At 39.1% G+C, this 23435-nt stretch overlaps 1 protein-coding gene across 1 annotated transcript in view; it reads left to right on the top strand.

Moving 5' to 3' along the window:
- Positions 1 to 23435, top strand: part of PROS1 (protein S) — a 71513-nt gene that overhangs the window by 26514 nt on the left and 21564 nt on the right. Inside the window, exons 2-8 of the mRNA XM_058661773.1 lie at positions 1951 to 2108; positions 3966 to 3990; positions 13475 to 13561; positions 17002 to 17124; positions 17938 to 18069; positions 20857 to 20982; positions 23245 to 23366. Of these exons, the coding sequence (XP_058517756.1) occupies positions 1951 to 2108; positions 3966 to 3990; positions 13475 to 13561; positions 17002 to 17124; positions 17938 to 18069; positions 20857 to 20982; positions 23245 to 23366 (773 nt within the window). The remainder of the gene's footprint in view (positions 1 to 1950; positions 2109 to 3965; positions 3991 to 13474; positions 13562 to 17001; positions 17125 to 17937; positions 18070 to 20856; positions 20983 to 23244; positions 23367 to 23435) is intronic.

Below are 23435 nucleotides of genomic sequence, written 5' to 3'. Positions count from 1 at the left end.
TGCTTCCCATCCAGCTTCCTGCTTGTTGCCTAGGAAAGCAGTCAAGGACAGCCCAAAGCCTTAGGACCCTTCACCTGTGTGGGAGACCTGGAAGAAGCTTCTGGCTCCAGACTTTGAATTGACTCAATTTTGGCCATTGCGGCACTTGAGTGAACCAGTAGATGGAGCATCTTCCTCTCTGTCTCTCCTCCTCTCTGTATATCTGACTTTGTAATGAAAAATAAATAAGTCTTTAAAAAAAATGTTACCTGCTATAACTGTACAATTAGCAAAAGTCCGAGTCAGGAGCAGACCTAGCACACGTGCCCTATGGTCCTAGCCTGTGTTTAACTGCTAGGCCACACATCTCCTGGTCATCCTTTTTAAAAAGATTTATCATCATTATTTTATTAGAAAGTCAGATACACAGAGGAGAGACAGAGGGGAAGATCTTCCATTCGCTGGTTCACTCCTCAAGTGGCCAGAACAACCAGAACTGAGCCAATCCGGAGCCAGGAGTTTCTTCTGGGTCTTTCACGTGGATACAGGGTCCCAAAGATTTGGGCCATCCTCGATTTCTTTCCCAGGCCCCAGGCTGGGAGCTGAATGGGAATTGTGGCCGCTGGGATTAGAACTGGGGCCCATATGGGATCTCGGGTATGAAAGACGAGGACTTTAGTCGCTAGGCTATTGTGCTGAGCCCCATCCTTTTTTTTTTTTAACAGCAACACGTTACTCCAAATTGATCGGTATTAAACTTACGTTTTTCTTTTCCTTCCTGAAGGATACATAGAATATTTTGATTTTGTTGATCTAGGAACCATTTTCCTTAATATTTTATTTGTAATGGTTAAGTAATTTTGTATGTAATCTTACATACAGTGATATTTTGGTTGGCATGTTGCTTTTGATTTACAAAAATTACTTACAAATTCTGGATATAATTTATTCCATGTAATTCAGGTCTTTTTATTGTTTTTGTTTGCTTGTTTTTAATTTGGGAGGCAATTAGAGAAAAGCAGAAATAGAGATCTTAAATCTCTCATCTGGTTCACTCCCCAGATGGCTGAAATAGATGGAACTTCTTGGCCAGGTCAAGAGCCAGGAGCTTCCTCCATGTATCTTGGACCAAGCATTTGGCCATCTTACTGCTTTCCCAGATGCAGTAGCAGGGAGATGAATTGGAAGTGGAGCAGCTAGGACTTGAACTGGCATTTACATGGTTGCTGGCATCGCAGGTTACCAGTTTCTTTCCTGTTTGCATTTTGTGCTTTGCACATGGTCTCCACCTCTCCAAGTGTTCTTGTGTTTTGTTCATATATATAATCAAATGTTTTAGTCGGTAAAATACCTTGAAAATAGCTTATTTTATTCTACACCCATAGTTCTTTTCAGAGATGACAAAAGTTCTCCATTGAATTTATGAAAGTATGTTTACTCTTGCTTTAAAGATAATATGAGGGCCTGGTGCGATAGTCTAATGGTTAAAGTTCTCGCCTTGAACGCGCCGGGATCCCATATGGGCGCTGGTTCTAATCCCAGCACCTCCGCTTCCCATCCAGCTCCCTGCTTGTGGCCTGGGAAAGCAGTCAAGGACGGCCCAGAGCACTGGGGCCCTGGACCCACCTGGGAGACCCGGAAGAAGTTCCTGGCTCCTGGCTTCGGATCGACGTAGCACCGGCCGTTGCGGGCACTTGGGGAGTGAATCATCGGATGGAAGATCTTCCTCTCTGTCTCTCCTCCTCTATGTACATCTGCCTTTCCAATAAAAATAAATAAATATTAAAAAATAAATAAAGATAATATGAGTATGACTTGTGGCACAGTTAACTGTGTTTTCATTTCCAGCGTGGTAAAGCAAACTTTCATGCATGTGCTGAAAAATATTTTAACTTTTATGTTTAATAAAAATAAGTGTTACGTGAAAGACTAAATAAAAAGGCATACTCATATAAATATTTTTCCCCTCAGTTTTAACAAAGCAACATGCTTCACAATTCCTGGTTAGAAAACGTCGTGCAAATTCTATGCTTGAAGAAACCAAAAAGGGTAATCTTGAAAGAGAATGCATTGAAGAATTGTGCAACAAAGAAGAAGCCAGGGAGGTTTTTGAAAATGACCCTGAAACGGTAAGAATTTGTAGAAACTATCAAGTTCACAAATTTGGACAAGTAATCACAGACTGAATGTTTCTAGTTAGGTTTTTTTTTTTGCATTCCATTTTAAAGTTAATGGTTTTACATGTCCTTTTCCACACATAAACATTTCCATTTCAGGAGTAACTTCAAAGGAAATTGGGCTCATGAGAAAGACACCACAATGTGCTTTGACCAAACTATAACTCATTCACACTTCATTATCAACAAATAGAGTTACAAATATTGCCTTCCAATTGGAATTTGCTTACATTCGGGATAGAAGGGAGAACGTTAAGTATGGTGTGTCTTTGTTCCTGTTTATTACCATGCTTCCTTAAATTTTTCATTGACATTAATTTTAACCAAGCTTTAGAAAGCAGGGACATCTAATGCTGAGTTTGTAACTAGCAGGTTTTCAGTGGATGCTAAAGGAAGAGCTCTTTACACATTTCTTTGTACACCAAGTGTACCTTCATTTAGTCTATCAACACTTGAGAAGGTTGCTGAGCTCCCTTTATACAGCAGTAGCTTCCAATATTAATTTAAGCCTTTACTGTGTAACATTTTCTAGCTTAATTTGGGAAAATGTAGTCCCAAAGATCCTAGCAACTATCACATGGTACAGAAGAATCCTCGCTCTTCAGTCCCCTAATTTTCCTAGGGGAGGGGCCAGTGTTCTCAAACATTATATGGGTAGCAGCAGGAAAGGTAGGCTGTCTAACCATGAGTTTCAACAGGACTTTTGAAAATTCCCGAGATGAAAGCTAGAGGAAAATGAAGATTGGGAACCTTGTTCAAAATGCTGCTCTATCTTTCCATGGCTCCCAGGACCATGGGAATGGATAAAAGATAAAAAGCAGATACTTTTTTTCTAAAACATTTATCCAAGGCAAGAAGACCAACTTGGGTGGGGCACAAGTATTCTTTTTTTTAGCTGTACCAGTTCAAACTTGCATATTCTTCAAAATTGTTAAAATGTTTCTCAATTTTGTTGTTGCATTTTTGCATATTAATAATTGACAAGAGAAAAATTATATTTTTGCATCACTCATAATACTTGAATGTTTACTTGTAACTTTGTAGATACCCTAACCACATTCCCAGGCTTTATCCTGTGGTTTAAGTCCTCCACTTTTCCTAAAATACTTGTCTCACTCATCTTTTGAATCCTATTTGCTGGGTTTTTATCCTTCTGTATTTTCTCCTGCAGAACACAACATGTTGTCTTCTTGGCAACTTCTCGGTAGGATGAAAATATTCTTTACTTACTGACTTGGAGCATTGAATATGCTTTTGGTTATTTTTGTAGATTTTGGTTTCTTATAACTTGTTTTTGTTCTAATGTTACACATTATGTATATTTTATGTCGTAAGAATGCTTTTGTGGGCCATCTTGGGAAATTTAAAAAATCTTTTTGATAATGGACATTTTAGTCAAATTACTGATTCACAGGCAAACTTTCAATACAGGACCAATAAGTAAGATATTACATGTGAGATCCTACAAAATAAATGTTCAACTTAATTCAAATTATGTCACTGATATTCAACATCGAATCTGGTATAGGGAATTTATGATATAAAAATGCATTTTTATATATCTAAATGTTATGGAAAAATTAGCATTTTTATCTTAAATAGAAATTGTTTATAAATTTGAAGATTTTAAAACTTAATTTAGTTGGCCTGTTTAGTTGACCTGTTAAATTTAATTGTTTGTATGGCTTAGTTTTTTGTCATGATTTCTTGTAATGACAATATATGATTTGTTTGAATATTATAACACTTTATGAAATTAACTTAATTGTAATGAAATTGAAGCTTGCTAATATGTTTTCTTTCTTCTAGGATTATTTTTATCCAAAATATTTAGGTAAGTTTAAAGAACAACTACATAATCTTCTGTTTCAAATATTTATTTATTCATTTAAAAAGTGGCTAAGAGGAGAGGGAGCAAGAGAGTGATTAATCTTTCATCTGTCGTTTCACATGCTCCTCAAATTACAACAATGCTTTGGGCTGGGCCAGGCTGAATCCAGGAGCCTGAAACTCCATCCGGGTCTCCCAGCGTGGGTGACAAGGGGCCTAAGAGCTCAATCCTGTGCTGCTTTCCCTGGTGCGTTAGCAGGAAGCTGCATTTGAATTGCAGCAGCTGGGACTCTGACTGGGGCTCGGTGTGGAATGCTGGCACCACAGGCTTCCCTTGCTGTGCCACACTTATATGATCTTAAAATGTTGACAAAGTTATATGTCACCAAGTATAATTCTCTGCCCATATTTTCCATCCAATATAATTTTACTGTACTTGGAAGTGAGATTCTTTGTTTAGCAATTCTGTTTTTTAATTCAAATACATTTAGAAGTATTTGTAATGCTCTTCATTCTTGTGTCTATTTTATAAGGACATGTTGCTGATGTTCAGTTGTATTTAGGTGTTTAAAGATTGGAAGTTATAAAATTTCATGGTTTTCTTTTCATGAAAGGCAAATGCTCTAAGACCATTAGATATTCCATCATAAATAATTATTAGATTTTTAGAAGTTAGTTTCTATTACTCTGCATAATCCATCTTTATTTTACTTCTGAATATAACTCTCAAAAGAACAGTGTTTCCACACTCAAATGGATTACAAAATTTCAATGAAATATCAAAGGCAAAAGGCTCCATCTTGCTTTACTTTTAGATCAGATAGTTGGTCTTACTGTTGGCCTGAGAGTTGTTAACAATTCCAAACAATTTCAGTGGACTGTAATTCATGAAACTGCCTCTCAGTAGGTTCTATGTAGGTCAGAACAGACAAGGGCATTCCTTGCTCCCTTCAGAGTCAGAGTATTCTTCATTTATGCCTCTTTCTATCCCCTTATAGTCTACTTGAAATATAAAGTAAATCTTTGAAAAATATGCAGAAATGAGTCTGCTATGCATTAACAACTATGCAGTTTAGAATAGCTAATAAAATTTTATGTAACATTGTTTAAGGAATTATTTATGTATTTGTTGGCAACATTATGGAGAGAGAAGAGAAGGAGAGGAAGAGAGTGAGTGAAAGATCTGTTCAGAGGTTCACTCTCCAGATGGCTACAGCAGCTCAAGCTGGACCTTACAAACAGAAAAAGCAGCTGTAAAAAGCACGAGAGTGAGCTTGTGTCTTTTAAGGATCTTGAAATCTAACAAAGTTGTTCATTCTTGTTAAAAGTTTTTAAATTTATATTTGAAAATGCCTATTTACAGAGAAAAGGAGATACAGAGAGAAAGATTTCCATCCGCTAGTTCACTCCCCAAATGGATGCATTGTCCAGAACTCAGCCAATCTGAAGCCAGGAGCCAGGAGCTTCTTCTTGGTCTCCCAATGCAGTTGCAGGGTCCCAGTGCTTTGAGCCATCCTTTACTACTTTTCCAGGCCCCAAGTAGGGTGCTGGAAAAGTGAAGCAGCTGGGACAAAAACTGCTGCTCATACAGGATCCCATTACTTGGAGATGAGAATTAACCAACTGAACCATTGCACTGGGCCCGATTATAGTTTTATGTTTGTGGAACAGTCTGGGCCAGAGAGCTCAACTATAATGTATAATATTGTAGTATACCCGGTTTTCTAGATTCAGCACAGTGGTATATCTCTTTAGACATCTGCAAGATCTCAAAAATCATTCCACCTCCATAAACCATAGCTTTCTCATTTGCTATGTGGATAGAAATTACTTTCAAAGAGGCCAGTGTTGTAGCGTGGTGGCGAAAACCACCAGCTGCAATGCTGTCCTAGCTGCTGTACTTCTGATCAAGCTCCCTGCTAATGGCCAGAAAAAAAAAGCAGAAGGTGACCCAAGTGCTCGTGTTCCTGCCACCTACATGCTGAAGCCAGAAGAAACTCCAAATCCCTTACTTCAGCCTGGCACAGCCCTGGCCATTGTGGCCATCTTGGGAGTGAACCAGTGGATGGCAAGTATCTGTTTTACTGTTTGACTGTAACTCAGACTTTCAAGTGAGAAATATAACTTGAAGAAATTCATAGCAGTAAATAAAAATAAGGCAATATGTTAAACGCTCTTAGTAAAATACGTCATGTTAGCTTTCTTCATTTTTTTCTTCTCTTATTTCTGTCCCTGTTCTAGATATAAAAAATCAAAGAATGCCTTTTCAAATTCCAAAGGGAAAAAGAAAAGGAAAGGAAGGGGAAAGGGAGAGAAGGGAAGAAAAAAGTCACAGAAGTAAGATTCGGGCTGTACTCAAACCTACATTTTCTTAGCTGTTTCTTGTTAAATTTAACTTTTCAGTTTAATTGCACACTAAAACAATGTTTTCTAATTTTCCGAGGTCTTGGAATGTCAAGTATATGTATGAAAATATATTTCTTTTCTAGTGTACAAGTGTAAAAGTTTTTTTATAAATTTGCTAATTTACTTGAAAGGCAGCATTACAGGAAGAATTTTCCATCCATTGATTTACTTTCCAAAAGGCAGCAATGCCTGGATCTCCCTCTGGCTCTTCCCATGGCTGGACAGGACTCGGGTATATGAGCTATCATACACTGCCGCTCAGGCGCACTAACAGGCAGCTCGGTTGGAAGCAGAACAGCCAGGACTTGCAAATTAGCCCTCATAGGAATGTTGGTGTCCCGAGCTACTCTTTACCAACTGTGCCACAGTGAAAACTGCACATGTAGTATGATTTAATGCTATGAAACAAATTACTTTTAATTATGGTTAGTTTGATTTATAAATAGAGAATATTCAGTATAACAATGTTTTAACATTTCATTAGAAATGAAAGAAAAAATGCCCTGCTTAAACTAAACTTTGCTGTCTTTTGTTGTGAATATTTTACAGGCCAAGAGGAGAGATTAGAAGAAACAAACTTATATATTTGTCCCTGGTAATAACAGTTTTACTAATTAACACAGCCTATCCTCAGAGCTAATAGTGAGATAATGTTACTCAAGAAATTGGGTTACTGTAGCCCATGTTTGTTTGGACAAGTTTTGGGCTGAAGACTTGCAGGTTTCATAAATCATTTCCGTCAGTTCACAGTAAGAAGAGAGAGAAACCTAAGCATAGAGCAAAGGCTCACTTGACTTGTGTGGGAGGAAATTGAAACAGAGTGCTGAGGCAGCAGTAAGAGGGCCAATTGGAGGATTTGAACAATGACCTAAGCTCTCAAATAAGAAAACAAACATCCCAGTAGAGCAAACACTCAATAAAAATAAGCAACAATACAGACAAAACTAAGTTAAATGGAAGGACAAAAGAGGCGTAAAAAAATACCAAGTTCCTAAGCTAGACTGGTTTCTGGTGAGGGTAGTCAAGGGAAACAAAGGCAAAAGAGGATTTGCAATAGGCAAAACAGGTTGTGATGAGGGTATATTGTAAATTCATGTAAATTTTTGAAAGATTTGTTTTATTGGAAAGTTAGGTGTATAGAGGAGGAAGACAAAGGAAGATCTTCCATCCATTGATTCACTTCCCAAGTGGCCGCAATGGCCGGAGCTGTGCCGATCTGAAGTCAGGAGCCCAGAGCCTCGTCTGGGTCTCCCACGCAGACACAGGGTCCCAAGGCCTTGGGTCATCCACTGATTGTTTTCCCAGGCCACAAACAGGGAGCTGGATGGGAAGCAGAATCTCCGGGATTAGAACTGGTGCCCATATGGGATTCCGGGCAAGTGCCAGTAAGGACTCCAGCTGCTTAACTACTGTGCCAGGCACAACACACACAGGTTTTAAGATAATTATGGGGCACACGTTGTGGCAGAGCAGGTTAGCCTATGGCTTGGGACATCCATATTCCATATCAGAGTACAGATCTCTGCTCATGTGGTTGGGAAGCAGCAGATCACGGCTTAAGTGTTTGAGTCCCCGACAACCACATGGTAAACCTGAATTGGAGTGTTTTGGCTCCTGACTTCAGTGTGGCTCAGCCCTTGCTGTGGAAGGCTCAGGGTCAGTTACCAGTACCTGGACAATCTCTCTCTGTATGTCACTATGTATTTCAGACAAATAAGTCTTTCAAAAGTAATCATAAAACAGCTATGTGAAATACATATTTTTAAACAAATGAGTATGTTCCTAGAACAAGATCAGTTTCACAGAAAACATGGTTATACAGTAAATGCTAAGTAAAGAAAAACCATTGTCTAAGTTCTCCCTGTTTTCTCCCATATCCAGAACTATCACATTTTACAAATGATTTATGCAAAGTTTAATGCTTTGTCATAAAATTGTCTTAGGAGGACCTGGCACAATGGCCTAGTGGTTAAATCCTTGCATTGCATGCTTTGGGATCCTATACGGGCACTAATTTGTGTCCCAGCTGCTCCCTGCTTGTGGCCTGAGAAGGCAGTGGAGGATGTTCCAAAGCCTTGGGACCCTGCACCCGTGTGGGAGACCTGGAAGAGGATCTGGAGTCCCAACTTCGGAGCAGCACAGCTCTGGCAGTTGTGGTCACTTGGGGAGTGAACCAGCGGAGCATCTTTCTCTCTGTTTCCCCTTCTGTTATTCTGCCTTTCTAATAAAAATAAAGTGAATCTTAAATACTACAGCAGCAAGAATTCAAACCAGTGTTCACATGGAATGCTGGCATTGCAGGCAAAAGCTTGACATGTTAAAAAAAAAAGTCTTAGGAAATTGAAGAGGGGAAAAGAGTGAAAAGAAGGCAAACAAGGTGGCAAGTATATGTATGTGGATATTATAATTTGCAATTGATATAATATACCACTAAAAGTACTAACAGTAGATAAAAGGCTAGAACAAGAGACTCATAATCCTACATTTACCATGTAAATATTCAGTTCTCTTTATACAAGTGATAACCAAATGGAAAAAGAAATGGTCTGGGCCATTTATAACAGCAAATTTTTAAAGATTTTTATTGCAATATCAGATATACAGAGATGGAGAGAGAGAAGAGCCTCCATCTGATGATTATACTATTGTAACAATATGGTGAAAATCAGTTGGAGTTGTGGGGATTTGGGGAGTGGGAATCTCAGACTCCATGGAATTGTATCATAAAATTCAAAATGCAAGATAAAAATAAAAATTAAGAAGACAAAGCATCTATGGATGAAAAAGTTAAAACCCAACGACTTAGAAGATGAACTGAAATAAGACATTTCATGGTCTTGAATTGGGGAACAAACAGAATGATCTTGTTTCTTCTTCCTCTTTAAGGAATTCAGTAAATCAGTTTAAGGTATAAATCAAAAGGTAGAATCTATATCCTTTTTTACCCACCCCCTTGAATCAGAGTACACCGGGACCTCTTTGGTCAATAGAATGTTGTGGAAGTGGATCAGTGCCTCTAACCTGGCCTGGCAGCTTCTGCTTTCTCCTGCTTGGAAACTGCCTTGAAAGAAGTGCCTCCCGGGCCCGGCACACTAGCCTAGCAGCTAAAGTCCTTTCCCTTGATCATGCCAAAATTCCATATGGGCACCTGTTTGTGTCCTGGCAGCCCTGCTTCCCAGCCAGCTCCTAGTGGCCTGGGAAAGCAGTCGAGGACAGCCCAAAGCCTTGGGACCCGGCACCAGCCTTGGAGACCTGGAAGAAGCTTCCGGCATCGAACTGGCTCAACTCTTACTGTTGCAGCCACTTGGGGAGTGAATCATTGGACAGAATTTTTTCCTCTCCTTTTTCTGTATCTGACTTTACCAAAAAAAAAAAAAAAAAAGCCACCACAGCCTTCCAGGAGAGATACAGGTACGTATAGAGGCCCTGCAGCAGCATGGGCCATACAGCCAGAAAGATGTCAAAGTGTGTACTCTCAGACATGCGAGAGACAAGCCTTTTTGGAGGTATATCTTCAGTCCCTGTCGCCGACCAGCAGCGACACTACCTACGAGGCACACTTGAGGGTCTGGGGAAAGCCGAAACCTCAACCGGACCCCTTACTGCCAAAAGTGGCTGCTTGTATACTTTCTCCGCTGCTTTTCCCTGAAGGTCTTAGCTTTCCTCTGCTTTTTTCCCGTTCTTGTCCTCATAGGCCTTATTGCTTTTGTATCCCTCTGCTGCTTTTCCCTGTCCCCACTCCTTAGCTTTTACACTGTTCTCCACCAATCACTTCTCCCCTTGATCCACTTGGCGTTACCTGATAGGCCAGTAGCAATGACATAATTGCAGTGGGGCATCAGCCTATCCCTGTGACTTCCTGTTTGCCTGCTGGTGAGACCAACCCCGCCTCCTGGCCCTGGGCCAGCCGCCATCTTGAGACAGCACTCCCTATTCTGGGGAACAGCTTCGGCACCCCGCTCCCTGCATCTCCCCCTTTTATTTTTTGCTGGGAATGATGAGCTCAGGGGTTGATTTTAGCCACCTTCAGGGCCACGGAGTGTTCAAGATCACCAGGTAAGGTTCTTTCCAGCAAGGTTCCAGGGTTTGTGGGTAACTTCCAAGCTCAGGACCCTGAACTAGCTGCCTAATTTCCTTAGAGACTTCCCAACCACAATTCTAAGGGTTGCTAGGGGCGCAGAATCGTATCTCCTGTTGCTACTTCCTGCTGATTACGAGCTTCCTAGGTCCTGCCTTTTGGGGGTTCAGGAGTTTCTTCCTGTCTCATCTAGTTCACAGGTGCATCTTATGAGCAGTCACTACCAATGGCTATGCTGCCTCGGAAACAAACCACCGCCCCTTACAGCTGAAATCTGCCTCGAAGGCAAAAATAAAGTTTTTAAATGTACCCTGTACACTTACGCCAGCGCAGACTGGGAATTCCCCATGCAGGCCACCAGTTGTCACCACCCAGCAGCAACACTAACAAGGCGCTCTTGAGGGTCTGGGAAAAGCCAGAACTGCAACCAGACCCCTGATTGCCAAAAGCAGCTGTGTTTATCCTTTTCGCTCCGCTGCCTTTATCCCTGTTGGTCTTAGCTTTTCTCCCTGCTTCTCCAGCCCTCTCTCCGCTACTTTTCTTCCCCGTTCCTCTCCTCGTATGCCTGTATTGCTTTTGTACCCTTTCTGCCGCTTTTCCCCATTCTTCTCCCTGTCCTTCTCATCCCTTACACCTTAGCTTTTCCACCCCTCTCTGCTGCCCCATTCTTGTTCCATCCGTGTTTTTCTTCTCCCCGTCTTTCTCCTCCTGTCCCGTACGCCTTAGCTTTTCTACCCCTCTCTGCTGCCCGGTTCGTCCGTCCTTCTCCTCCTGTCCCGTACGCCTTAGCTTTTCTACCCCGCTCTGCTGCCCCGTTCTTCTCGTTCCGTCCTTTTCCCCATCTTTCTCCTCCTGTCCCGTACGCCTTAGCTTTTCTACCCCTCTCTGCTGGCCCGTTCTTCTTGTTCAGTCCGTCCTTCTCCACGTCTTTCTCCTCCAGTTGCGTACGCCTTAGCTTTTCTGCCCCTCTCTGCTGCCCCGTTCTTCTTGTTCTGTCCGTCCTTCTCCACGTCTTTCTCCTCCAGTTGCCTACGCCTTAGCTTTTCTGCCCCTCTCTGCTGCCCCGTTCTTCTTGTTCTGTCCGTCCTTCTCCACGTCTTTCTCCTCCAGTTGCGTACGCCTTAGCTTTTCTACCCCTCTCTGCTGCCCCGTTCTTGTTCCGTGCTCTTCTCCCCGTCTTTCTCCTCCTGTCCCGTACGCCTTAGCTTTTCTACCCCTCTCTGCTGCCCCGTTCTTCTTGTTCTGTCCGTCCTTCTCCACGTCTTTCTCCTCCAGTTGCGTACGCCTTAGCTTTTCTACCCCTCTCTGCTGCCCCGTTCTTGTTCCGTGCTCTTCTCCCCGTCTTTCTCCTCCTGTCCCGTACGCCTTAGCTTTTCTACCCCTCTCTGCTGCCCCGTTCATCTCGTTCCGTCCGTCTTTCTCCTCCCCGCATTTCTCCTCATCATCCCCCTCCTTAGCTTTTGCCAGCTGCTTTTATACCGTTCTCCACCAATCACTTCTCCCCTTGGTCCACTTGGCGTTACCTGATAGGCCAGTAGCAATGACATAATCGCAGTGGGGCATCAGCCTATCCCTGTGACTTCCTGTTTACCTGCTGGTGAGACCAACCCCGCCTCCTGGCCCTGGGCCAGCCGCCATCCTGTGACAGCCTTTCCTATTCTGGGGAACAACTTCGGCACCCCACTCCCCACAAGTCCCAGCCAGTTTAATGGCTGTGCATGCAGCAGAGACAAATAGTCCATCCAAACGGTTTCTTAGTAATAGGGCCACAAGTCATGAGAAATGTGGAATGATTTTTTTAAGATATTAATTTTCATTTGGGGGATTGTTAGTAAGTAAAAGACAAAGTACTAATTTTAAAGTAAAACAATGTGGCAATCTTTTATGCCTATTAAAAATCTGCTTGTGTCACTAACTGACACCTATGCATTTTAAAGCCTTCAAGTGTTTTATCTCTGCGAACAGTATTCTTCAGGTTGCTGTATCTAATTTCACAGGATTGTTTTGCAGAACAAAAGGAATGAAGAAAACCTGCTTTGTTCTATCGAGGAATTATGCAATCATTATTCTATTAGTCTCTGGCATTGTTAGAATTGGAAATGGCCTACAGCAACCAGAAACACTAGGTCATTCAAATGACTGAATTATATGCACTTTCTAAATCAAGTTCTGGTGGTAGGATTAAGTATGCATCACACCCCTGCTCCACAACATAGCTTTCAATGGCTACAAATATCCCTGTCAATCTAAGTTCTGCCCCACTTCTAGCTTTAAATTTCCTCTTCAGCTGAAAGAAAAAAAAAAGCCTGCTTGCAGTTTTACAAACTTTTCGAAAATTGTTAGATTTGTTACGGTGTGTGAGCAAGATCACACCAGACGTGTCTAAGGTTTTATTAAGGAGACTTTATTAACCAACCTTGGTGATAAAATAACAGATCACAAGTCCAATCAAAGCAGTATACAGGGACCATGCTCGGGATTACCTGTCCTGGATCAGCCAAGAGTCAAGGTGCCAGAGTAATGGGAACACCTGTCCTGGATCAGCCAAGAGTCAAGGTGCCAGAGTAACTGGAACACCTGATCCCCCCCTTCACAGGCTTTTTAAAGAGGCTTGTGAGGGGAGTGGTTACACAACAATGCAATGCCATCTACTCTCAGTTGTTAGGTATTCACTCCTGCCCACCTATGACTCACCTAAGTGTTGTGAGTTAAGGAGTTAATTGGCGTTCATTGGGATGGGCTGGAACAGAAACTGGGCTTGTAGCTAAAAAGACTAATTGGACTCATCTGCATCCAACATCCGAATTAGGAGGTGGGGGAAAGAGTATACAAGGAGAGGTGAAGGAGCAGTCACTGGCTGCACTCCATAACACATTGACCTTTTTACTTGTGAATCTTGTAAACCCTGGAGCATCAGCATTCTACCTCTTGAGATCATTTCTACCATGACTTCAAATAACGTAAGTGTGTTCTCTAAAAAGATTGCATTTGTTGTTATTTACAGCTTGTCTTGGCTCATTCCGTACCAAATTATTTGTTGCTGCCCGCCAGTCAACTAATGCTTACCCTGACCTCAGGAGCTGTGTCAATGGTAAGTAACTTCTGGCACTGAAATTATAAACAAAACATAATGAGCTGTGAAGTCCGCTCATGTCAACATAAACTAATGAATACAAATCAACAAATGAGCCCATGGAGGGTGCTGTGTCCAGTAAGGAGGGATTTCCAAACTGCATTTGAAATAGTGTTTTTCAGTTGTAAATGCTACTCTTTCACTCAAAGTGGGTTTTTCATTTAATGGCTTTTAAAGTCAACAGTGTCATTGTTTCATAGATTTTAGTCACTGACCACAGGATTTTTATTACCAACAGCTTTTTTTAGACTGGTTGCATAATCATGAACTACAATCAGATAATACAAAATTATTCTGATTTTGGCATCAATAGCATAAATGAGGAAATAGTCATGTGAATCAAATTAGCTTTCTTATTCTCAAGTTCACAGAGAGCCTAATGATGGTTCTGGTGGATTATTTTTCTATAATTTACCTGTTTTCCAGCTGAGGGTTAGAAAAAAACGTAAAACTGAAAGGTGTAAATTGGGGTAATTATTTAATGAATATTTATTCTGGAACACTGGCATTATCCAAATACTCATTTGTCTACATTTTGCCCAAATGATTGTAATTATCTGTAAGTAAAACTGTTAGCTTGAACATATTTATACTATTTTTTCTCTTTTAAATGGCCAAAAGACAAGAAAGTAATAGTTCTGGTATCAATTTCCTGTTTGTCTATTTTCTGTAGTTGTACTAATATTCATTTTATTATCAATTTTCAAACACTTGATTACTTATCAGAAAATTTAAATTTGTTTATTTGATAACTAGAAAAAACAGAGGAAGGTAAAAATATAAAGAGAGTTCTTTGCCAAGATTTCATTCCCCAGTGAAATCCTGCGTTGGGCAGGAGCCAAACTCATGAGCCAGGAATGCTCTCCAGGTCTCCCAGGTCAGTAGCATGAAACCAGTGTTTTAGCCAGTCCTGCTAATGTCTGTATTAGACTAAATTCTGGAATCTGGAGCAAACTTGAATATCAAGCCCAAGTAGTCTGATGGGGGGTCACAGGTGTCTTAAGTGCTAAGGTAAATGGCCATCCCAAGAAGCCTTTTTAAAAAATTGTGGAATTGCTCATGTGTTAGCTAGAATATGTACTTGTTTGTAAAACAGCATAAATTCCTTCTGGCTCCTTAAGCAAAGGATAATATATTGGGAGCATGGGAAGAACTTCCACGGTAGATTAAGAAGCCTTGAGAAGCCTTGAGAAGCAGCAATGTGCAGAAACGAAGGGGTCATTTTAGTGTCTAGTAAAGGGAGAGAAGCCACAAATACATAAAGAAGCAAACAGGTGTTGAACTTTATGAAGAAAATAAACAGGGCACTGAAGTTGAGGTTCATGCTTTCCATGGTAATAATATTTCTTCTAAAATCTGTTTTATTTTATGTTATAGTCAGCTCTCTTGATTGATGTTTTCATGATTTGTTTTTCTACCCATTAACTTAACATATACACTTGTAGGTTCCTGTTGAGTGTTGCTATTTAATCCAATTTGAGAATTCCTAGCTTATAATTGTAGAGTTTCACTATAGATAATTTTATCTAATGCAAACATGGATGTGACACGGCTTAAATTTATAAATCTCTTTGCTCCTTGCTTTTCCCTTTTTCCCTGTAATCATAAGCGTTAAGTGAATCCCTTTTTTAGGGGACAAAGAGTTGGCTTCATTTTATTACATTATTGGCTTACTATTTATACCTCTTAAAGTTCGTTTGTACTTTTTCCTAGAATGGACAATATGCATTTTAATATTTTGATAATCTACATTCAAGTAATAATATACTACACATATAAAACTTAGAATGATAGAGTTTAGTTTCTTTTTATTTTTTTTGTTCTGTTTCTGGCCTTACATTTTAATATTACACATTGACAAGTTACTCTTTATACTGAACAAAACAAATAATACTACCTTTCAGTAATAGCAGAAAAAGATTGTGATACTTTAAGTTAAGATGAAGTAATTGTATTAGATATCCCTTTTGCATTAACTATGTAGAAATCTCATCAAATATCTATGAAAGAACATTTTTTTATAAATTGAACAACAGATCACAAAGTACTGTCATTGTAAGAAAAGGGGAATAGGGCCCGGCGGCGTGGCCTAGCGGCTAAAGTCCTCACCTTGAAAGCCCCAGGATCCCATATGGGCGCCGGTTCTAATCCTGGCAGCTCCACCTCCCATCCAGCTCTCTGCTTGTGGCCTGGGAAAGCAGTCGAGGACAGCCCAATGCATTGGGACACTGCACCCGCGTGGGAGACCTGGAAGAGGTTCCTGGCTCCTGGCATCGGATCGGTGCACACCGGCCCGTTGCGGCTCACTTGGGGAGTGAAACATTGGATGGAAGATCTTCCTCTCTGTCTCTCCTCCTCTCTGTATATCCAGCTTTCCAATAATAATAAAAATCTTCAAAAAAAAAGAAAGCAAAGGGAAATAAGCAGAAATTTTATTTTCTTGGGTTATAGATTTTGTTGTATTCTTCCAAACTGTTTGCATTTCTTCTGATACTCAGCTAAATTACTCAGAATAAATTGAAACAAATATTTTCAAACCTGAGTTTAAGTTATCTTAGAGTGTAATAGGGTAGCCATTGATCTAAAATGAATTTTGCCCCAGTAAGAAAGCTATATGTTTTGGGGTATTCTACCTAATGGCCTTTGTGAAATATCTTTGCTCTTGCTTGTCTAAAATGAACTGTTTAACCTTTTGGGAGTTTTTGAAGTTGTTCTAAACAGAACACTATCCAATCAAGGGCCCTCAAAGATTTTTCTACAGATCTCAGCAGTTTCTCTTGCTCTTTTTAAAATCTTTTTCTCTCATTTCTCCTTTCTTTTACAGTATTCTGACTGAGTAATTCTAGTTTGGTCTTTCCAACATTCACATTTTAAAGCCAGGGCGACCATTCAGCTCTATTTGAGTTCCCTATACCGTTGCATGGAAACTGTTTCCAGGCAATAAGAGGGTGCAAATTTACAGCTTACCTTGTTTATTTCTTTTCTCTCAAGAATAATTTTATTCTGCAACCTATTCGATATTTTAAAACCTTTATTTAGTAGATTTTGAGTTTTAATTATTTAAGGCAAGAAGACAAATGTGATTTCTGTGATTTTATTTTAGCTCAAAATGTAAGTTGTAATCTTTTTCTATTAATCATGAGAATAATATTGTTTATTTTGCCTGCCTAATTGGATTGTTTAGGAATCAAAAAGGTATCTAAATTTGTTTTAAAATGTTTACATATTTGCAATGTAGAAGCAGTGTGCTTTTACAAAAAAAGTTTTGCCTGACATATTTTTATGAGGAAGAACTATTTGGAGGAAGAAGTTGTAATTTTTCTTCTTTGACACTAGGCTTTATGAAGAGAATTTCTATTAAAAGTCACATAATTTTGTTTCACTGTAAAATGATACAGCTATTCCAGACCAATGCAATCCCCTGCCATGCAGTGAAGAGGGGTACCTTAGCTGCAAAGATGGACAAGCTGCATTCACATGCATTTGCAAACCAGGCTGGCAAGGAGAGAAGTGTGAATCAGGTATGTGTATAAACCCACCTGGCTCATCGGAACTGGAAAAGTTCACTGAAGGGTATGTTACGTTAAAAACAATTTATTTGAACTGTGTGGCCAGTGGCCTTCAGAACAATGTGCTCAAGTGTTATTGTGATTACTGCAATATATATCTCACCCGTGACTCACCATCTGTGAGAAAGACAAATTGCTGTGGTAGTGGTAAGAAGCACAAAGTGAACCTGAAAGAAACAGATGGAAGATAGCCTCAGAGGCAGGTTGACCTAAAAGCGACTGCCTTCCAACCAGCAGACATACCTCCTACTCCATTCTCTGCTCTTCCTCCTGCAAGGGTGACGACCTCAACTTCCCTCAGTCTCCCAGCTCTTTCTTGTACAATACCAGCACCCCACATGGGAGGCCCTCTTATGACATGACTGATGGGCCTTCTTCCTGAGATGCTACTGGTGGGACTTGCTCCTGGAACCACCTATGAGAGGTCACATGCCAATGAAATGAGTGCCCCAGTAGTGAGATCTCTTCCCCATCTCGGATGATGCCAACTCATTTCAGCCAAACAGACAGTCCTGGAGGGGAGGACCTCTTTGTGGCAGCTCTGTATCATGTGTTCTGTTTCACCAAGAGATCAGGATGTCATGACTCCGTATGCTTTCTTACAGCATGACAAAACTTGGTGTTCCCTTTTCCTATCAGAGATTGGCTTTGGAGGGAAGAAGTAGGATTTTTTTTAAAAAATGCAGTTTTCATTGGTAGTGTGAAATGTAAAAATAAAATGATCAACTCTTCTAGCTAATAATAATTTTATTTTTCCTATTTTAGATATAAATGAATGCAAAGATCCCTCAAACGTAAATGGAGGTTGCAGCCAGATTTGTGATAATACTCCTGGAAGTTACCAGTGTTCCTGTAAAAGTGGTTTTGTTATGCTTTCAAATGGGAAAGACTGTAAAGGTAAGAGAAAGAAGGTGAAGTAAGAATGTATTTAGTGTTTGAGAACAAAATTCAGGCAGAGGAAGTTCTTGGAAGAACAAAGTGCTTATAGCAAACAAATATTTTTATCCACCTTTAAGCTTTGCAATACCTTGGTCTTTCTTTTTAGTTGACTGGAGGCAGGGTATTTGGCAACCACTTTTTTTTGTCTGTGTGCAGAGCATGTGTGCATATTTCCATGGTGAATTCCATTTTAAAGTGAGGTTTTAGTGCAAGTCTTTGCGTGCTTCCAGCTTCGCAAAGTCATTGTTTATCCTTTGTTTTCAGACACTATGTTACCATTTCCTTTAATATGATAAACATCTATTTAAAGAAATCTGCCACTGTTTTTGGTAACCAACTCATGTTTTAGCTTTTCTTCTCAGAAATACCTTTCTGAATTCCAAAATAAACCCTTCTGTTGCATTCCCATTTCCTGTTGTGGTTTTGGGGAAATGAAGACAACCCAGTTTTCTTGCCCTTTATAAATTTAAAACTATCCTTGATTGTAACTCTTCCTTCTTGTTAGGATTAAAATAATTCTTGTCAGTTTGACATTTTCATTTTAGTACTCTGTTTTGTTTCGCTGTTGCACAATTTTTTTTACCTTTTTCTCTGTATACTTTTTTTTTCTACTTGACTGCTCTATCTTCAGATTTGTGTTAGGTATATGGGTAATTAAAAATTAAAAATGAAATTTCATAGCCAAGAATTGAAATACTGCCTTGAGAAAATGGAACCAGTTAATAGAAGTTTTTTTCCCACACATTCTTCTTTTTGTTTAGTTATTGGGTTAAAAAAATCAAGTACATAAAATGTAATTTTTTAACCCTTTAAATCTGTTCTGGTATATCTCTAAATTGGGTTCATATTTGGGAATAGTCTTCCCTTTCTGTACTGCAGTTTGTAGCGTAGGATAGTTTACTGTATTTTAAGGACAGTTTAATGACTCTAAAGCATACGGAATCAACTTGCAGTTTCTTTTAAACCATTATCCAATTTTTGTTAATATATATTTCTTATGTATTTGTTTGAAGGTATGCTTGAGTTTAGATATTTCAAATAATGGTGTCATTAGAATACCAACTATACAAGACCATCAAAAGTCTAAAATACTATGTACAATCCATAAACAGATATTACCCACTCACACTTCTTTTTTTTTTTAAGATTTATTTATTTTATTGAAAAATCAGATATACAGGGAGGAGGAGAGACAGAGAGGAAAATCTTCCATCCACTGATTCACTCCCCAAATGGCCGCAACGGCCAAGCCAGATCCAGGAGCCTCTTCTGCATTTCCCATGCTGGTGCAGAGTCCCAAGCCTTTGGGCCGTCCGTGACTGCTTTCCCAGGCCACAGGCAGGGAGCTGGATGGGAAGCGTGGCTGCCAGGACATGAACCAGCACCCATATGGGGTCCTGGCATGAACAAGGAAAGGACTTTAGCTGCTAGGCTACTGTGCTGCATCTACCACTCACACTTCTATATTTAAGTACTCGAATAGTCTGACTTTCTGAAAAACTCATGACTGTTCTCTACCAGAACGTAGTTAGCCCTTCCCCACTGAATTATCACACACACGTATACAAATGATTGTGCAAGCATCTCATAAATAAGAAAGTCCCTGGTGACCAGAAACTGTATTTTTCATTTGTATATGCTTTTATGCATCATACTTAAGTGATAGAATACAGAACTGTTAGAAGAACATGATGATCCCAACGGAATCTTTGCCAAAATGTGGATATGTTTAGGATTAAGTTACCCAAAATTTTCTAAAAATGAAAACTAGAACTTGTCATCAGACATTAGGTGTCACTGTAGAGTCAGGAAATGAGGGAGCGTGAATGTACTCTCCAAGTAAGTCTGCACTCAAAGAACTTCAGTTATGGCCTTATTTTGAAAGTATTGATTCCATAACTTTAAGACAATGAAATATTTTAAGTTAATTAGGGGTTGATACATTTGACATGCAGAAAAATCCCCTTATCATAAAGGAGATTGTTTTTGTCCCAGTTTTTTGACTTATGTCATACATTTTGCCAATTAGTCTGAGAGGATCAAATTATCAATTTTTTTAGAATCCAAATACATTTCTTTCATCTGAATTTATCTTTGTCCAGAAAGTGGAGATGAGAGATCACTAACAAGAATATCATTTTGAACTGTTTCTGTCACTTGTCTTGTTTTCCTCAAAGTGCTTACCTAGTAACTGGCTATATGGTTTTTCTGCTACTCTGTTATGTAATAAATGCTTTTGAAGTTATTGAAGCTTACATTAGTTTGATTACAGCTTAGCAAATACTGTGAGATTGCTTAATGCCATGAAAAATTTGAGCCTATACTGGATACTTTAGGCAACAATAATGATGTAAAAAATAGGTATCTATTTCCAAAAAATAGTTAAAACAAAACCTAGCTCATTTTTTTAAAGTTTATGATAATATTGAGTGAATCTATTTTGAAGAGTATATTTCAGGAATGCATATTTACTAATATATTTAGTAATAAAATTTATTTTCCTACCATAGCCTGATAGATAACAAACTAACTTAATTTCACCTCTCCATCAAGGAACATGGCAAACATCACTGAATTTGTACAGACAAATCATACTTATTGAATTGCAATGTGATGACAGATTTACCATTTTGTTGTTCCAAAGCCATTCTGTTGTCTCATATATATTAAACTGGATCCAAGAAGCACAAATCAGGGATTCTTTGGAATGGGAATTTTTTCTGAATATATTGATTTTACTTGTAGATGTGGATGAATGCTCTGTGAAGCCAGACATTTGTGGCACAGCTGTGTGCAAAAACACCCCTGGAGACTTTGAATGTGAATGCTCTGAAGGCTACAGATTCAATCCCACATCAAAGGCTTGTGAAGGTAGGACAGTGGCGGTGTCATTACTGGTGGTGGAGAGGGTAGGTTTGAAGCCCGAGCTCACATTTAATAACACTGGCTTAGTTTAACCTCAGCAGTCAGATTTTCTGATCCATGAGATTGTTTGGTTAGCTAAGTAATCATTGGCTTCCTTCCAAAGTGAAAGTATGTGAGACCTATGGTCCTTAGGTTCATTGTTATGTATTTCCAATTGGCCATTTAAGCAGTTATATGAATTGAAGATCTCCACATGTGCTAAAAACAAGATAAAGCTATTATCACATAATTTAAATAGTATTCAGAGACATCAGGAAAGAAAAATGCATCTACACAAAGGAAAGATACAAACTGAAAAATCTTGTGAATGAAATAATAAGCCTGGTTTAAAAGCCTTAGATTCTAAGTGTTCCAAGGATTTTCTGTGTTTATAAAGGAAAACACTTTATTCTGAAATGGAAAACTGCATAGTTCTGTTATCTTTTTAAAATCGTAGTCAAGCTTTAGAAATTTAAGACCTACTGATCCGTGATGTCACCGTCTTTGGGTTGGCCGTATTGCCTTGGAGGCCCTGCTGCTTTCTTGGGGTGCAGTGGCGATGGCGTTTTGGTGCTCACATAGCTATGAAAAGTGTTTTGATTTTGTTTTTTATTATAACTATGTATATGTTTACAGTTTGTGTACGATTCGTCATATTAATTAGTTTTTTTGTTGTGACAAAAATCTATAATATTCAATGTGACCTTTAAGTGTTAGACTCAGTGGCATTGCTTATACTGTTGCACCACTGTCTTTTTTCAAAACTTTTTCATCAACCCAAACAAAAACTGGGTCATCATTAAACAATACGTTTTCTATTACTTACTTCTATCTAGGTGATCCTTTTTATACTTCCAATCTTTCTCTCAGTCTCTGTGAACTTGATTATCTCTGCATAGTCACCAAAAGTAATCCCCTACACACCGTTTTTTCTCTCCTATTATTCCAGAGAGAAATTACTGTAGCAAACCTAGACATTTGCAGGTTTATCATTAGCAGACTTCTAAAGTTCTATTAAGTGAATGGCAGATTTATAAAATATTATGGCTATACACGTATACATGTACAAATATACTATATTCAACTTTATTATTTTTAATTGACCAGCCAGTGTTCAAAATCTGTTTTTAAGCATTTTATGAGAAGATATAACAGCATTTATCAATTTGGGGTTTTTCTAAGATCATACAATGATTCTGATGAAAAAGGTTCATCATCTCAATGTTAAAGGATGGAAAATAAAAGATCTAGATGTTAAAGGACCTAGAAATTGAAAGTTAAGGATCTACGTGTAAAATTTAGGCTCGAAAGTGGATTTATGCATATTGCTATTCTATTTTAAGAATGATTTTTCTCAAAATACTGATGAAGACAGATACTATAAAAAAATTCCATGTGATCTGGTGCTGAGGTACAGCCAGTGAAGGTGTACCCCATTCTGTTCTTGGGAAGGCAGCTGAGGATGGTCCATGTGCTTGGGCCCCTGCTACCTATGTGGGGAATTCAGATGAATTGCAGGCTCCTAGTTGCAGCCTGGCTCAGCTCTAGTGATTGTGGGCATGTAGAGGGTGAACCAGAGCATAGAAGATTCCTCCAGCCACCACCAACCATCACTCTGCCTTTCAAAAAAAAAATCTTGTTAAAAAGAATCTTTATTTTTTTTAATTATTATGGGCAATAACATACTTACTTTTAAAATAACTTAAAATAAAGATCTGTCATTAAATTTGTCAGCACTATGAATTATTGCATTATGGGATTCAAACATTCTTGATGTGGTCATTTCATCCCCTTATGCATTAGTCTTTAATGAGTCTTATCTTCCTTTTCTCTCTCTCCATATCTTCTGTTTTCCCCTTTCACATTTCCCCTCTCCCTTTCTTTGAAGTATTTGGAAATAATTATAGGAGGATTTACATAACCGGAAACACAGCAGAAACTATCAGTCTTTTTTCTTCTAGTTAGCTAATCAGCCAATTTTTATGATTGTTACGCTATTAATTGCTGAAAGTTATAAATTGAATTTGTTATTTCAAGTGTGCTAATAAAATTAAATGAATCATATTTAACGTTGCATGCCAAATGTTTAAATGTGACTCTATATCATAGGAATTTCTTCTGTGGGGATCTGTTATTACTGATTATCTGGTATCTAAATCCGAAAACTCCTCTGCTGATTCAGCGAAACACTTAAGAGAAATTAAGGTTACATTTTCTTCTTTACCCCAGATGTAGATGAATGCTCTGAGAACATGTGTGCTCAGCTGTGTGTTAATTACCCTGGAGGCTACTCTTGCTATTGTGATGGAAAAAAAGGATTCAGACTTGCTCAAGATAAGAAAAGTTGTGAGGTAAACATTCTACAATGCTAAACTCATCTCTGTCCTCAAAGAGAGATCCAGGTATTTATTTTCACATGG

This window comes from Ochotona princeps, chromosome 3, assembly GCF_030435755.1.
Source record: "Ochotona princeps isolate mOchPri1 chromosome 3, mOchPri1.hap1, whole genome shotgun sequence".
NCBI classification, from domain to species: Eukaryota; Metazoa; Chordata; class Mammalia; order Lagomorpha; family Ochotonidae; genus Ochotona; species Ochotona princeps.
The sequence above is the reverse complement of the archived record's forward strand: the minus strand, read 5'-3'. Positions and strand labels throughout refer to the sequence as shown.